General features: G+C 39.3%; 1 protein-coding gene across 1 annotated transcript; it reads right to left on the bottom strand.

Moving 5' to 3' along the window:
* Positions 1 to 5,016: 5,016 nt before the first annotated feature.
* dusp7 (dual specificity phosphatase 7) lies at positions 5,017 to 15,650 on the bottom strand. Its single transcript, XM_059329164.1, has 3 exons — positions 14,658 to 15,650; positions 12,179 to 12,607; positions 5,017 to 6,798 (listed from the first exon to the last, which is right to left on the bottom strand). Exons 1-3 carry the CDS (start codon positions 15,064 to 15,066, stop codon positions 6,482 to 6,484), a joined length of 1,155 nt encoding a protein of 384 aa, XP_059185147.1. The 5' UTR covers positions 15,067 to 15,650; the 3' UTR covers positions 5,017 to 6,481.
* Positions 15,651 to 17,473: the final 1,823 nt, after the last annotated feature.

Genomic DNA, 17,473 nt, shown 5'->3' with positions numbered 1-17,473 from the left:
CTGCTTATGTGTGTGTGTGTGTATGTGTGTGTGTGTGTGTCCTTGCTTCTTCAAAGGCCTGTTTGAGGGTTAAAACTTTGTTTTAAGATTACAGTGAGGTTTAGGTCAGGGTTAGGGTTGGAGCGAGGCATTTAGTGGTGATGGGTAAGAGGCTACAAGAGAAACAAGTACAAGGGTGTGTGTGCTTGTGTATTTGCATGTGTGTGTGTGTGTGTGTGTGTGTGTGATGAGGTCAAAACCAAAAAAGATAAGCAAAAAGAAACAAACAGTTTCTTCAGACTTGCTGTTCTGAACACTAAATGTTTTTCGGAAAGACTTTTAGTCCACCTATGTAGCATTACAAAAGAAGTATATAAATATAAAATACATTTAAGATATGGTAAAACACATTATAGGTTATTTGTATGCTGATGTAAGTGTTTATTAATGCTTTTGACAATAACTAACTCTTCATGGCTGGTCTGAGCAACTTTGAGTACATTTGAAAGCGCTATATAAATCAAATGTATTATTATTGTTATTACCAACAGGTAATGGACATATAGTAAAACACATTTGTAAGAAAAATAGCAATGTCCTCATAGGAGAAGTTATAAGAGTTGAAAAAAACTTTAAAAACACTTTTATTAGAGGGATATCTACAATCAGCGTACGTTGGGTTTCTTATTTGTTTTTTTTCTGCTTTTACTATATTGACAACCAATCATAAAAATCCATTGCAGTGTAAGAGTTTAGTTTGTTGATCCATATAAATATGACAATCCCTCTGCATACATTGTAATTAAAATCTAAAGTCTTCCATCCATTTTCTTCCGCTTATCCGGGGCCGGGTCGCGGGGGCAGCAGGCTAAGCAGGGCATTCCAGACGTCCCTCTAAAGTCATTTTTTTGCAATTTTTTTGTGGTTTAAAGAATAAAAGGACACATGTTAAAGAAAAAAATATTTCAATATTTATTTGCGGTATAAACATGTCTTGTGTTGTTTCCATATACTGTACAATACATAGGGTCAATCTCGTTTCCTTCAGTAGACAGAAAGGTGAAACTGCCCCGGTTAACATGCCCCTTGTTTTTATACACAGACAGATTGCATCTTTTTTTAAAAACTGTTTACAGCACAATACAAAACAGCTATTCAACGTGTGTTTGAAGCTGTAACACGATGCAAGATGCATTGTCAAAAAAATCCCTGAAAAATTCCTCACTGAGGTAACATTTTTAAAATCATTCACTTTTTCTTTCACTTTGTATTTAGCGTCGCCTCTCTCTCTCTCTCTCTCTCTCTCTCTGCTCTCGTTCGCTCATGTCTTTCCCTCCAGAGCACATTCTTACCGAGATGTAGCTACAAGTTTAAGGACACAGAAACGGCTGTTCCCGTGATCTGGCAAATTTACAAACAGAGAAAAACACTCGATTTCTCTTTCATTGTTACAAAGACACAAAAAACACACAAGAAAGCAGCTTGAAATCAACCATTTTCTTTTAAAATAGAAAAGCTCCGTACTGAAATATATTTCAATCCTAGGGTGCAAGTGATCAAGTCGTTTTTCTTATTGTAAGTGGGATATGACTACAGACGAGGGAAGGCCATTCAAGCATGGTGGTATTATCTTCATCTCTGATGCTATAATAGGAGAGGAACTTTTGCATATATATTCATAACATATATATACTTAGATATATATTCATATTGAAAGGCCACAGGAATAGCATAGAGCACATTATATCAAAACGAGACGGAAAAGACCTTGTAATTATCTAAGTTGGGTAGTGAAATCTATTGTGAAATATAACTGGCATGCTGAACCACAGCTCTGGCTGTGTGTGTGTGTATGTGTGTGTCTATGTGTGTGTGTTAGTGAGGGCCTCTTTCAGGTTGGTAGCGGGCACGCCGGCCCTATATTTTGGACACCCCAGGTGAAATGTTACTTCAGTCCACAAGCCGTAATCGAGCTGGATCTTGTATAATTATAATAGAATAGATATAGTACAAAAGAAGAAGATTTTAAAAATTTTGAGGTCTTGGATCTACAAAATACTGCAAAAAAGGTGTTTTGATATATTGCAGAGTAACAAAGTGGACCTTGTGTGACCCGTTCTGGTAAAAAAAGACAGCTCGCTGCCTTTTATTACCGTGTTCTGATTCAAATAACAGATAAACAAATGTTTCAGTTTTTCTTTTTACACAATGTTTTTTTCTAAAGTGAGATACAAAGTATTGAACAGTCAGCATTAGAAACAAGTTAGAAAGATTATATAAGGCCAGCTAAAACCAACCCTGTTCAGATTCAACTGCTGTCCCCTATGAAGCCCAGTTCTTTGTTTCTGTGTAGACCCCGTCCACATCACCGCTCGGAAACCAAACCTCTGTAGTTTGCTTTCAACAATGGGCCTCTTGCAAGAACCACTCATACAAACAGAAAAGAGAAATTATACAGTTTTTTTCCCCAATCAGTGTTGGTGGTAAATGTGGCCGTTTGAAGCAGTAGTTTCCTTGCTTTATTGAGAGAGATCCAACAAAAGCTGTTGTTCTTCCTGCCTCCAGTGAAAGAAGCTAAAAAGAGGAAAAGTCACAGGATCCAGTGGTGTCATACAGTCATGGAAACAATTATTAGACCACCCTTTTTCTTCAATTTCTTGTATATTTTTATGCCTGGTACAACTAAAGCTATCTCGCCATTTTCCATGGTTTTCCTGATAATAATTAAAATAATTATCAAGAAAACCATGGAAAATGGCCAGATATCAGCTCTTAAATTAAACTCTTAAGAGCTATATTTGTTGTTATCATTATATTTGTCCTAACAAATGTACCTTTAGTTGTACCAGGCATTAAAATAAATAGGAAAAAGAAGAAAACAAGGGTGGTCTAATCATTTTCATCATTCATTGGGAATCATTGGGACACAACACAAGCTAGCCTGCATTTGCGGAAAAGCTTGTGTGCAATAACCTTCACCTACGCAGCTCCAGGTACAGTGTTGAACCCCAATGATGGCGCAATATGACCCCGTGACTTCTCCTCCTTTAGTCTCCTTGCATCCAGTGCCGTCATCCGACATGACGTAGCTGGAGGCAAGGAGGAACTACAGAGAGCTATTTCAGCTTTGTTAGCAGCCGGGCGTGCTCTAGAGGCTGCTCAAAAACATCCTTGTTGTCTTCACTTCAACTGCAAACCATGAACGATGTAATGGCTGAAGACACATATACAGTGCTTTGACTGACTCACATATTCAGCCGTGTTAATTGAGCCAGAGTAATCGACTGAAGCTAAGGCCGGCAGAGACCCTCTAGGACCTGAGCTGCCAGGAGCCAACACTGACTGGTGCACTGCAAAAAAGAGGTGTCTAAAAACCAGATAAAAACTAAATCTGAGGGAAATGATCTTGCTGCATGGACAGATCATTTCACTTGGCAAGATTTCTTGAATTAAGAAATTAAGAAATTAACTCTTAAAACAAGATAAATTATCTAACACTTCTAAATCTAGGTTTTTTTTAATCTTGGTAAGAAACAAATTATTTGCAGTGTGGCGCCTTTGCTAAAACTGTCGTTTGGTGCCAACAGAAACCGAATCATTCTGCTGCAATGAACGTCACATTGGACAACAGCTCGTGCGCAATGCATCCTGGTACATGTAGGCACCACCAGCAGGCTCAGTCTCTCTCAGTCAATGTAGTTCACACATAGACGTCTACTGCTTCAATTGGCTACATTGTATGAGCAACAATCAGAAAAGTTAGACAGGTATGGTTTTGCTCAACTCGACTCACTTCTGGTCTTTTTCTCTTTTCAGTTTTCCACTGTGGACAGTATCAGCAGCAATGTTAGCTGATCGCCACTGCACAAGTGTGACATCATCTTCAGCACCGCACTTGCTGTATCTTTTTCACAGAAACCAACACAGGAACGTCTTTACTTTGTCAATTATACGGCAAATTTTTGGGGCTGCCATTAAAAAAAATGGGTCAAATCAATAAAAAACAATTACAATTAGCTTAGCTACTTAAATTTGGCGGGCTTGTGCAGTCTGCCCCATGTCCCACTTGTGCCAATTTAGTGGTCTGACTCCACTTTTTAGTATGGGCTAAGCTTGCTTGGCAAGCAGTATAGAAGTAAAGAAGCATCGGCTACCTGGTGCTATCCACAACTTTTGCAAATGGAAAACAGAACAAAAGGGAGTTGAGCTGAGTAAAACCATGCCTTGCAGTGGAAATGCTGCATCAGAGAGATGTAGGATAATAATACAGAAACATGTTCTTGCATGATGCCCAATGTGCTGCAGTGTTGTTCCACTTTTAACGGGGGAAAGCTAATGGACAACTACTTTGCACATATTTTTGGAGTCTTTCTTTTTAAGGTGCTTTCTGATGTGGACAGAATCTCAGAAAACTCTTTAGCCACATGCTGAGTACTGCTGTGTTCAGCAGCAACAGCAGTTAAAAAAACGGTCCTCATCATTCGTCTTCCCTCCTTGTAAAGCAACATCCAACCCGTGGTTACGTCTACTGTTTTGAGAGCATACAGTACCACAGCATGCTCAGGTATACAAAATAATATAGATCTGTTTACTATTATCTCTATAATATATATATTTATATCAATTTGTGTTTAATATATCTTTCATGTACCCAAGGCTTAAGGGTGAATCAACTCAGACAAACTTTTCTTTGACAAATGGGTGATCCCTTTGCAGAAAGACCATCCTTCTGTTTTCTCCAATGCAATTAAGGGATGTGAAGCTATTAAAGTAGCTAAACGCAGTCTGTAGCTGAGGCCAGTCCCAGTGCACCATAGTCCCAACACAGAGACAAGAGTACAATCACAGTCCCAAATTGTCCTAGAGTTCTTTTTTTTTTGGCAAATTTCTACCTGGATCCTAAGAGGGATCTAAGACATGACAACAAATTGAGCAACTTCCTCTTAGGCAGAAAGAAGTAAGGTAATACAAGAGTGTTGAGGCCCTTCCCTGCCCAAGGTTGCAAAGATAAGCTGCCCAAAAAGTTGCTCAGAAATGTTTACGCTGCCTTAGCATCCCCAAACAACCTAGCTTTTCAGTCTCAGAGTACAAACGTCAGAGCTGTGAGAAACCAGTTTGGCAACACATACTGGTTGGACAATATGCTGTGATGAAATAACTAAGGAAGTTCAGTAGTTTAGTTTGGAACTGAAATTAAACTAATCAAAACAGCTGGTGGAAACAACTGGTGCTTCTTGTAAGGCAACTGGATGAACAGTCATACGGGGGAGGAAGTAGGAACTGGATTGAAACAGTTGGCCAAATGTCAAATCTAGTATCTTCACCCTTACCCAACCCCCCCATGCCCGACTCTTACCCGCTGCCCGTCTCTGCCCCTATCTCACCCCCGTCTAACCCCTGAACCTCATCCTGGGCTCGGGGGCCAGTTCCTGCTCCCTCCCCACTCTACTGTGCAGCTGTCGGGACTCGTCGCAGCCTGGGACTGGCCTCTCCTCACCGCTCCTCGTCTCTGAATGTCTCTTTATCTGCCTGCTTCCAGCACCGGCTTCAAGTGCCAACAAGTCAATGGCTACACCACTGTGCAAACTGCATTAGGTCATTACGAACCTAAAAGAAAAACGAAACTACAAAAAAAGAAAAGAAAAGAAAAAAAAAGACAACTAGGAATATCACAACAACGTTCCTCTTTGTTGGCGTCGCCACACCCATTCCCCTTCTTTAGTTTTACAATCTCTTAAGCCATTGTTGGATTGGATAGATAAGATTTCTATGCGTATATATTTATATAAGGTATAGATTTGTGCGTAAATGTACACAAAAATATACAAAAATGCATATAGACATACTGAATTTGTTAAGGACTGCCCATACATTTTCTGCTATGTATGTTAACATACATACAGTACATACAGTACAAACATACATACTTTGTTTATGCGTGTGTGCGTGTGTGTGTGTGTTAATTCCTTGGTTTGTAAAACTCTACATTCTGTAGAGCGAGATTTCCTACAAGTAAATCCCAGATTCTCCACTTGGCACCAGTCAGCCCGGCTGGAGGGCCGAGACAGAAAGACAGAGAGGATGTCATTGTCTCGTAAGTCGAGCGCTGTAGGTTTTTCCTATCTTTGTATGAAGCTGTCGGTCCTGCTGTGTCCTTCGCTCAGTTTCTCAGTAAGTTAAATCTCCCGCGACAAGACGAGTCGATCGGGGCTCTTCCTCCCCTCCATTTCAATCAGCTCCCGAGGAGGTTACGCCATCGTAAACCCACTTGTTAGTCACCCCTCTGGGTTAAAAAGCACCCCGTCCCCTGTTTAACTTGGCATGTGTGACCTCCCCTGTCCCTACGACGCTGCTCCGTGGCCAGGCTCTCAGACAACGAGCCTCTGGAGGCTAAAACATTCATTAAAACCGGCTGCTTTCCTCCAGCGCAGCCTCTTGTTACCAGTGTAACAACATCACCTTTAACCCTGCCAAAAAAAAGGGACAGTCCCCCCTGTAATTTTCATGTGGACTCCAGCGTGTCCAGTTGAAACACATTGTGATTGGTCGGGGTGGTGAAGAAGAGCTGGTCGTGCGTCGGGGAGGTGGAGTGGTTGTCGCAGGGGCTGTTGAGGCCCAGCGTCCGCTCAAAGTCCAGCAGCTGGCCCATGAAGTTGAAGTTTGGGGAAATGTTCGACTTTTTCCGCTTGACGAAGTCGTACGCGTCGTTGAGAGACAGGTTGAGCTTCTGCATCAGGTAGGCCACCGTCACCGTCACGGAGCGGCTGATCCCAGCCAGACAGTGCACCAGGATGCCGCACTTTTTTGAGCGTGCCTCGTCTGCGGAGGAGAGCGAGAAAAACAGACAAGAAAACATGAGAAATGAATAGATTACCATTAAAATAGTACTTAAAATCATACTTTAACCCATTGACGCCTAAAACTGCCTGTAAAACCTCTGGGCGATTTTAAAATAAGCCCCTAAAACCTGAAGTTTTCTGGAAATTCAACAGAAGTGTCAACGCTTCTACTAAATAATAGATTTTTCAGCCTCTGTAGCATATAGAAATGAAATTCAAAAAGTATTTGAGAGCTTATACAAATACTACAAAACGACATATCCGCTTTCCAGGCTTCAATGGGTTAAAGAATCAATCAATCAGACTTTATTTGTATAGCACTTTTCATACAAGCGAGATGCAACACAAAGTGCTATACATAAAAAAGAAAGGAGAAAATAAAATAATGATAATAAAAAGATAACAAAACATAGAAACAAACACCCTCAACCAAACAAACATTTTACAGATTGAGATTCATTATTTTTTGTTATCTCCTAATTGTTTGTATGTCATGTTTGGTTCGATGTAATTTATTGGGTTTTAATGGTGCCACTGCAGCTGTTTTATTGTTATTCATGGTTCTTTAATATTATTATTATTATTATTGCATCATTTTTTGATTACTATCTCCTTCCACATTTTTCATGGTAGCAACTTCGTTCTAACATTAAAATATTCAGCTCTATTAAGACATGTGTGCATGTATTTTTCCCATTCATATCTTTCATAATTTTAGAAATATTCTACATATTTCAGACTTTTTCTCCATTCAAATGAAAGGGGAACGTGACAAAAATTGAACTCTTTTGACACTTTTTCATGCAATAATCACTTATGCATACTTTCTGCAATTTATTTCAATTTTTAAGCTATTCAGCATCCAGCATTCCCACCGCAATTTCTTCGGAAATGGCAGTCTCTAGTTTACAATATAGAGCAAGGATTTATTGATAATATTGTTTATTTTTATTATGAATTCCAGGAAGAGTCGTTTTCCAAAAGTATTTAGAAATGGTAATCCTAATAAACAATATGAACAGAACATCAATCATTATCAGCTATTTTCTCAACAAAATTTTCCTCCAAAGCTGGAACAGTTTCGGTTTCACACGATACATTTCTGCATTTTTCTATGTGCTCTTCCCACTGGTTTGAAGTTGGCAAGGCTCAGTTGGAAAAACATGATGCCAGATCACTTTTTGATCAGACTTGAGGGTTTTTAAGTGTGAAACTTCATAAATAAATCATCACAACTATTTTTTTTCTAGCTTTAAATTTGAACACAGTACCTAAACAAAATATCAAAGGCAAGTCAAGAAGAAGAGCTCATCTGAAGGACTCTGACTGCACACAGCCTAAATAAAACACATCAGAGAAATTAATCTATTCACGAGATTCGAACACTGTCTATGGCTGGGCTACATGGTCAAAATCTCAATGTCAATACAGGTTATTTCATATCTCAGTAACAATATATATCTTGATAAAGCATGTTTTCTGGTAATTCAATAAATAGTCTATATGCAATAACCACAGGGTAAAATCTATTTTGAGATAATTGGTAACGCTGTATATTAAGGTCCTTGTAATAACCATTAATTAACAAGTAATGAGGCCCTTGTAAGTCCTTACAAGAGGCTTATTAACATTATTGTGTGTTTATAAGCTTATATAAGTGTTAATAATGGCATTACAAACACCCATGACCCACCCATTATGTCTTTGCCATGCCTTTATTAATCTTATTTTGTTTGCTTATTGATATTAAAATATACTTTATTGCTCATCTATTATAAGTTAACTATAAGTTAACTATGCTTTTTGCAACTACCGGATCTAAAGCGAGAACAATGCCTTATTACTTGTTAATTAATGGTTATTAAGGACCTTATTATAAAGCGTTACCAGATAATTTTATATATATAGTAAACAGAACCGCTATTGTTCGCTCGAGTTGGATCAGAACATAAATCGTTGTACAAAATTATGTAAATATTACCCGTACCAAATTCAGTGGTTTTTGACATTGTGATAGAAACAATATAGAAAAATACATATGATGGATATTATTTAATTATTTTGACAATGTACACTGTACTAGCCCAGCCCTTACGAAATCTATAAATTTTTTATGAACAAACAATTAAATATTATATGTTGAACCAAAAAGCCTTTTGTAAAAATAAAACAATAATCATTTAAAAAGATTATTTCATGATAATTTAAATTCATGAATGAAATGGAATGTTTCAAGGATCCCACTTTGAGAACCACTGCTCTAAAGCAATGGACTATGTTCCCATGTTTTTTTTATTACATAAGACAAAACCTTTTGTTAAAATTCCACAAAAATCATTTCTGCAACAGAAATTATATAACGATATCATCATGATACATTGCCACTGAATGTCCCCCACCCAGTGACATGAAATGTAACCAGCGTAAAATAAAGAAATGTTGCTTCGGTCATTGTCCACTATTGTCTTTTATGAACGTAACCGCCACCACTGGATTGCATTGTGGTAGATTTAGGCCAGCGAAGTGTGCAGTGTTTGCATACTGTAAAATCTCACCAGAAATAGTATGATTGGTTTCATATTATGCTTTAGGACATCTCAAATACTGTTTTAGCACACGAAAAAGCAGATAAGTATGGGATTCCGGACACAGCCGCAAAACGAGAGCTGAAAACTAAATTTAAAATATTTTATCATCAGATTTTTAATCCAGAATGACCTTTCTCAATGACGGCAGAAAGCCATGCTTCATTCTGCTTTCTAGCTCTCTGTCTGTAGAAAAATGTGAATAAAAAACAAAACATTGTGCATTATTAACAGGCTACATCCATCCACCTTCTATCAGTTTCGAGCTCTTGCACTTGCATCACTAGAGGCCATTAGAGCAAGAGAGTTAAGTGCTTCTTTTCCTTTCTTCCTCCTCTCTCTCTCTCTCTCTCTCTCTCTCTCATCCTTTATCTCTCTCTGCCGCGCCTCACTCTCTCTGCCTGCATCTCTTGTTGTAGGATTGGGGTCAGTTGGCTCACGAGCTCAGGCTGCCAAGTGGATGCCAAATTAAATTTATATGTGATGTGTGCTCACTTTTTTCCACAACTATACAAGACTCAGAAGTCAAGCAAGTTACCAGTGGCTAATCTGTTCTGATCTTCTCATTCTGCAGATGTGTGCAGCAGCAGCATTACATCACTTTATGTGTGAAGAATTGACAATTTGTCTGCAAGGAGACATTACATTCTGTCCCGCCACGTTTACAAGATAATGTTAGGTATTTAAGGAATCCACAGTGTGCAGAAGAACATTGTAAGGTCACATGTGGGTCTCCTTTTCAGCGAGAGCTTCTCTCCTTCACCCATAATTACCCTGCTGTTACTAAAAAGACCTGATGTAATCCCTGCACATTACAGCTAGCCAGACAGCAACATTTAACATCAGCATGACCCAAATCTGCCACGACCTCTGGCTCTGGCATATGTCACACTTCCTCCCACCTAAGCTGAAACATTAGCCTTGAAAGAAAAAAAAAGGAAAGAGAAATGTCAAGGGGTCTGGACACTCTGAGACAAACACAAAGACTGTGGTTCTCATTGACTCATCACAGAGGGAATTTACTCATTCTCTGAGAATTAAGTCAGAGGGAATGATGGGAATGACGGGAAATGCCGAGAATTGGACGACATGAGGGGCTTAAATTCTTGTGGTTTCTGTATGACCAATCCTCAAAGAATTCCATTTTATTCAACTTTGCCTAACATGGTGTAATATCAAATCCATATTTAATAAAAAAAAAAGTAAAATACAACCAGCTGGATGTCTGAACGCAGCTCAACAAAGCATTTTTTTCAATTAATTCTGTTTGTAACTACTTCCACAAAAGCTATTATATGTGAAAAAAATGTTTTTTACGTGATATATGATTCAAATCTAGGATCAATGTTAATGAAGAGAGTAATGGAGGACACTTAAAGTAACAAAACGATTAATCCGATACCAGTGGATTATTAATATTCTGTTAGCCTCACTGTGAAGAAGTAACTGGGATCTTCTTTTAAATGGAAGGGAACATCAGGCTGGACTTTTTGTTTCTAACTTTGTAAAAAAAATAAGTCACAAATAGATATATTTACTGAATTTTTAAACATTATTAAAATAATTAATTGTGCATCAGAAACATGGTTAAAAAAATCTTAAAATTAACAGAATTTAGTGTAAATCTTTGAAATGCAGCAACAAATTTGTCAAAACAGAAATAAAAATGCCAGTATATAATGTATATAAACATAGAGTTTGCCCCAGTGTGACCAATAGGTGATGAAGCTGTTAGTTGGACAAAACAAGCAATTCGAAGATAGAGCTGCTTGATTATGGCAAAAAAGTTATCAAAAGTTATGATTATATTGTAAAATATTGAGATCATGATTATGTAACAGGACAAATTAAAAAAATGTATATTAAAATTTCATAAACGTGTCTTTATATATAATATATTTATATATTTTATATATCTAATATTTAAAAAAAGAATAATTAAAACAAGTAAACAATTAAATTAAGTAAAAGTAGCAGAAGTTATAATAATATTAATAAAATTTCTGATAATGAAATGCAGTGATTGTTTAATCATGATTATCTTAATTTTATAATTGCTGGAAACTGAAATTGTAATTGAAAATAAAATTGGATCAATCACCTAGCCGTATTCAAAGATGTCAACTTGGTCTTTTCGAGATTTTAAAGAGCATTTTGGTAACGCTTTATATTAAGATCCTTGTAATAACCATTAATTAACAAGTAATAAGGCCCTTGTAAGTCCTTACAAGATGCTTATTAACATTATTGTGTGTTTATAAGCTTATATAAGTGTTAATAATGGCATTACAAACACCCATGACCCACCCATTATATCTTTGCCATGCCTTTATTAATCTTATTTTGTTTGCTTATTGATATTTAAATATACTTTATTGCTCATCTATTATAAGTTAACTATGCTTTTTGCAACTACCTGATCTTAAGCGAGAACAATGCCTTATTACTAGTTAATTAATGGTTATTAAGGACCTAATTATAAAGCGTTACCAGCATTTTTCACTATTTTCAGGCTTTTATTAATTAATTGATTGATTGACTGTAAAGTAAATGCCAATTATTATTTTTCATATCTCAAGCTGATGTTTGACCAGATGTTTGCTGGTTCCAGCCTCCCAAATGTGCAGATTTGCTTCTTTTCTTTGCCATGTACAATAGTTTGGGTTTTGGATTGTTGGTCCAATACATTTGAAGACGTCACCTTTGATGAATCGTCTCCATAACCATCTGTTGTAAGACAACGTTACATAAAGATCTCTCTCCACCTTCACTTACCAATGAATGAAATGGCCTCAGGGAAAAACTGCGAGAGGTTCTGGCTCCAGTGATCAGAGATGGGGATCTGTTTGTACTTGAAGTCGCCTTCGTGTTCGAACATGTTGGGCAGGTTGGGCGTCACGTTGAGGATGTACTTGATGTTGTACTTGCTGAGCACATCCAGGTTGGTGGAGTCTTTGGCACAGCCCAGGTAAAGGTACGGCAGAATCTGGACGGGAAACGCTGGCTGGTTGTTGGGGAGCGGGCTGCCCTCCGACTCCGTGGCGCTGCCCGGCTCGCGGTCAGATTCCCCGTCTGAACAGTCAGAGCTGATGCGGAGTCCCCCCAGGCCCAGGACGGAGGCCGGCGGGGAGCTGCTGGGACACGAGCAGTCCAAGTTGGTCTCGCAGTGCTCGGGGTACTCCGACTGGAACTTGTTGAAGCCCCCTGGAGGACGAGGAGAAGGCTCAATATTAGCTTAAGGCCAAGAAAAACATTCACTGGGTGGCATAAAAAATGACCACATGCAGGGTTTTGTAACAAAACATCTGCAAAATGGCAGCTGAATGTCAAGTCTGCTGATGCAATTTCAAGAAATTAACCTTTAATCAGAAAGAAAAAATAGACACAAATCACTAAACACAATTTAGCCTAAGCATATTAAAAAAAACATTTAGGAAAACCCCAATAATAATGGTGGTAAATTATAAGCAAGACAATTAGAATAATAAATCTTAACATCATAACTCAACACACATTTCATTTCAGTAAATACATTTGCTGATTACATGTGTGTATCTTCTGCAATTCTATTTAGACTGTATATTAGTTTTTTATTCCAAATTATAATGCTACACAACATGTGTGTTTGGTTTATTCTGCGGATCATAGACATATCTGTATCGGTGAAAGGTGTATATAACATATAATTTTTTTTGTACATGGTGTAAATATTATTTTGTATTTTTTCCTTAATATCATCTTGTATATATTCTATAAATATTTTTTTATTGTATTTGTATTTTTGTCTTATTTTATGTTGTATATAGCTATCTTTCTTGTTTTTATCTTATTAATAGCTATTTAATTTGTATTCATAATTTGTCTATTTTATACAGTGTTGCAGTTTTGCTTTTTTTTATTTATTTATTTTTAACTCTTGAGCTGCTATAGCAAGTGAATTCCCCCCATTGTGGCCTAACCAGCAGCCAGACAGTGGTGTAGTGGAGGCGAAATGAAATAACTTCACATACCTATTCCATCTAATCACATAAACATGAAAAGATCAAAAACCAATAAATCTGACATTTCTATCACAGTAAGGATCACCAAATTACTACAAACAACAAGAAAGATATTTGTAAAAAAAATGCAGTTATTGGAATATTTCCATGCACCACTCCATCACACATTAATGAGACACACAACTTGAGAATAACGTGATATTTACGTCGTCATGACAAAGCTAACAAGCCGGACAGATGTGGTCCATTGAGAAAAGCTGAGCCCTGGGGAGAAGAGCAGGACAGGCTGCTGCTACAACACTCAGCTCAGTGGACTTTTTGTGAATGGCAGCTCGGCTCCTGACTCCAGTGAAACAGATCTTTAATTACCAATAAATCAAACACATCTCCTAATCCTACAACATGTTCATACCGCTCCTACCCGTGCCTGACTATTTAACATGTTATTTTGGTGCTGGGGGATTATCCAGAGTGTGTCGTCGTCTCATCGTTTCGCTGTTCATTCATGAAAAAAAAAAAAAAACGCCAGTCTTTTCCTGAAGGAACACAACATGGCGGGGCCATTTTTGCAGCATTTAATTGAAAACATATTAGACCCAGCTCTATTTATTGACACACTGGACGCCGATAAACGCTTCTTTTAATTAGCCAATAATTAAAAATAATTTATATGGGCAGCGAGTGAAGGAAGCGCTGTCAAAGTTCATTATGACTCCGCAGTGATGTGTTTATTTTAATAAATACAAGAACATGCTTTGGTATAATATAATAGATAAGACAGCTGTCTCATTATAGTTAATTAATAAAACATAACTTTAAGTGTGTACAGATGATAACAGCTGGATTTATTTAAGTGTCGCCACACTGTGACACTTAAATGTCCCTACAAGCTATTTAAGTCTGTTGTATGGTTTATATGAATGGGTGGCTTGTTAAATGTAAATGTGCAAACCCAATATATATATATATACATAAGTGGTGAGGCATTTTGCTTTAGATATCACACAGAGGCAGAAACATTGAGAAAAAAATATTAATTAAACTATCCCAGGTCATATAAATCACAAGATCTATATAGTTTAGTGTTAATTGTTTATAGTTTTGTGAGAATAACACATTCAGAGCAGTGCTGTAATTAGGACAATCTCTGTTAATTAGATCAGAGCGAAATTAGACAATTTGTCTTTTCCGTCACAATGAGCTTTTATATGATTTACAACACCAAAGCAGAGTTTGAAGCCAGCGGATCTTACCCTCCAGGTAGAAAGCCTTGCACCCGTCGTCCCGCAGTTTCTGCAGCAGCAGCCCCAGCACGGAGCTCCCCAGCCCGGACTCCTGCCGCTCCGAGGTCGCCTCGTCGTACAGCACCACCACGTCCGTCTTGCACCGCTTCACAAATTTCTCCTTGTCCTCGTTGTTGGGGATGATGGAGCGGATGGGGAGGTTGCCCTTCTTCAGCCTCCGGAGCATGAGGCCCGGGATGGCCAGGTTGATGGCCGACTCGATGTGCGAGGACTCGTACAGCTCATGGGGTCTGCAGTCCAGCAGCAGCAGAGAGCTGGCCCCGGACTCCAGCTCCTCCTGCAGCCACTCCACGCTCTTACTCGACATCATCATCATAGTCACGATCACAGAGTCTCTCCACAGATGATTAATTTTCATCAGGGAAACGTTAATCCGCCTGTCCCCCGGTGTGACATGAGAAACAACACAACAGGATAGAGGGGAACGAGACGACAAATCACGGCGCTAAACTTCCCTTCCCGCGGCCACCACCACCTCCACCACCGCCGCCGCCGCCGCTGCTCCTCCTGCTCCTCCTGCTGCTGCTGCTGCTGCTGGTCCTGCGGGCGCGCACACACACGCACCCAACACACACATCCAACAAGCACGCAGCGATGCCCCTCTGGTTGAAGCAGGAAACTTGAACATGCAGAGGTTTCTTTCCCTCCTTCCTTCAGTCCGACAGAAGTGGAGGTTTCATTCCAGTCCATCGACGTCCATTTGGCGAGCCCGCTCCAACTTTGAGGCGTCCGCAGACCCGCAAACACGGGACCAGAGATGCCTCGTTAGTGTCCGAGGGTGTGAGTTTGGGATGAGTCGCCGTCGCTAAAGCCCATGATGATTATTGTTATTATTTGACATGCTGGCCCCGCGGAGCGCCTCTGGTTTGTCATTTCCACTGGATGCGTTAAAGAGGCTCTGCGGGCTTGTCACTGAGACTGAGGGAGGAGCGGAGAGATTTAAAGGTGCAGAGCTGCGAGAGATTCACACGAGCTCACGCTGCTCTCACCACATTCATACCCATTCATTGATAGTCCATACAGTGGGGTCCAACTTTGAATGACACGTCTGACTTAGCATGGTTAGACTGCAGAGAAAAGTCCAATTCAGTCTGTGAGGTCTTCATGATACTGGACATCAGGCACCTTTTATTTATAGTTAAAGGAGCATTTCTACATTTAATACATGTTCATTGTGACCTTGAAAAATACTCTTCAAAATAAAAGAAAAGTCTTACACTCTTTGCCTTATAGTTTCGTTTACACTATCAGTAGATACAGTGTTTTTAAAATTTGTAATTTAAAAATATATATAATATCACTCTCAGAATCAGAACAAGTAGAAAGAATTTATATACAGTTTAGAAAATAGTAGAGAATAGCAAAATATACAGATTTAAGAAAACATACAGACTCCAAAAATGAAATAAAATACAGGTTTAACAACTATTATTGCACAGGTATGCAGGTGATTTACCAATGCTTGTTAAAGATTGATGAGCATTAGAAAACCAATCATGTCATATCCTGTTGTACTAACTGGGCCTTGTGGTGACATGGTCTCCAAGGTGAATATTTAACTATCAATCTCAACACTTGAGCCAATAAGACTTTCTCAAAAAATAGAAAATTCGAAGATTTACTGGACATTTTGGTGACAGACGGTTAAACCCATCTGCTGATGAATCTCTAAAAGCTCCAGAGTAGCTGCTAATACCTCTTTCACACCAGTGACCAGGGTTGGACCTAGCCTGGGTATACCCATAATGCCTTGCATGCTCGATTTCATTTCGAACCTGCAGGCAGTCTGGCAACCAGAGAGGTTTCTTAGCCCTGTTTTAGGATCCAATCACAGAACTGGGAGGGACGGCAAGACAATGACGCGTACTATTGGACAGATGGAAGCTTGTAGTTTTGTAGTTTTCTTACGGATCCAACATGGCTGCAGCAGACGCGAAACTCTCTTTCAATCTAGCTGCGACAGTTGATTTTAAAAGAAGAACAACAATTGACTTTACACTCTTGTTTCACCGCGAAAAAGGATGTTTTAGCCTTGCTTCCGACAGGATTTGGCAAAAGCCTAATCTACCAACTAGCCTCGCTACTAGCCCCGCTACTAGCGCCGCTACTAGCCCCGCTACCGCTCACTGCCGTAACGCCGGAGATCTCGCTACGAGCCGGGGGACAGCGGAGCCCCCAGAGACCCGCAGCATAAAATCAGTGGATGTGTGGCTGAATGACATGAGGGGGAAATAAGGCGTGAAAATAAATAATCTTGCAGAAAGCGAGAACTGGAGAGGCAAAGCAGCACGCAACACTCTCTCACTGACACACACACACACACACACACACACACCAACACTGCCGGTAGACTGTGAGCAGCCAGAGCCAAACATGCTGCAGAAAAACGTTACAGAAGCACAATTGAGCATTTTAGTCTCAAAGTAGAGATGGGCTAGTCCGGCTATGTAAACATCAATTTCTGTCACTCTACATACGTCATCTGGTATAACTGATCTGATTGGCTAAGAGCTACGTACAAACGCTTTAGATAGACATTCTTAGCGCCCAATAAACGGCTCCGGAGGATCGTAAACCAAGCCTCCTCTACGGAGAAATGAATGGCTGGTTTCCAGACTAGATCTCATTTGTGATTAGTCTGGCGTTAGCCAGGCTAGGCTGGACCAGGGTTATCTGACAGAAACACTGAACGTGGGACGGATCAACGCAGGTTGAACCCTGGTTGATCCGTCGGTGTGAAAGGGGTACAACTGGTGCTTCTTTGC

The sequence above is a fragment of the Centropristis striata genome, chromosome 3 (genome assembly GCF_030273125.1).
Source record: "Centropristis striata isolate RG_2023a ecotype Rhode Island chromosome 3, C.striata_1.0, whole genome shotgun sequence".
Lineage (NCBI taxonomy): Eukaryota > Metazoa > Chordata > Actinopteri > Perciformes > Serranidae > Centropristis > Centropristis striata.
Note: the sequence above shows the minus strand (reverse complement) of the source record. Positions and strands in the feature narration are given on the sequence as shown.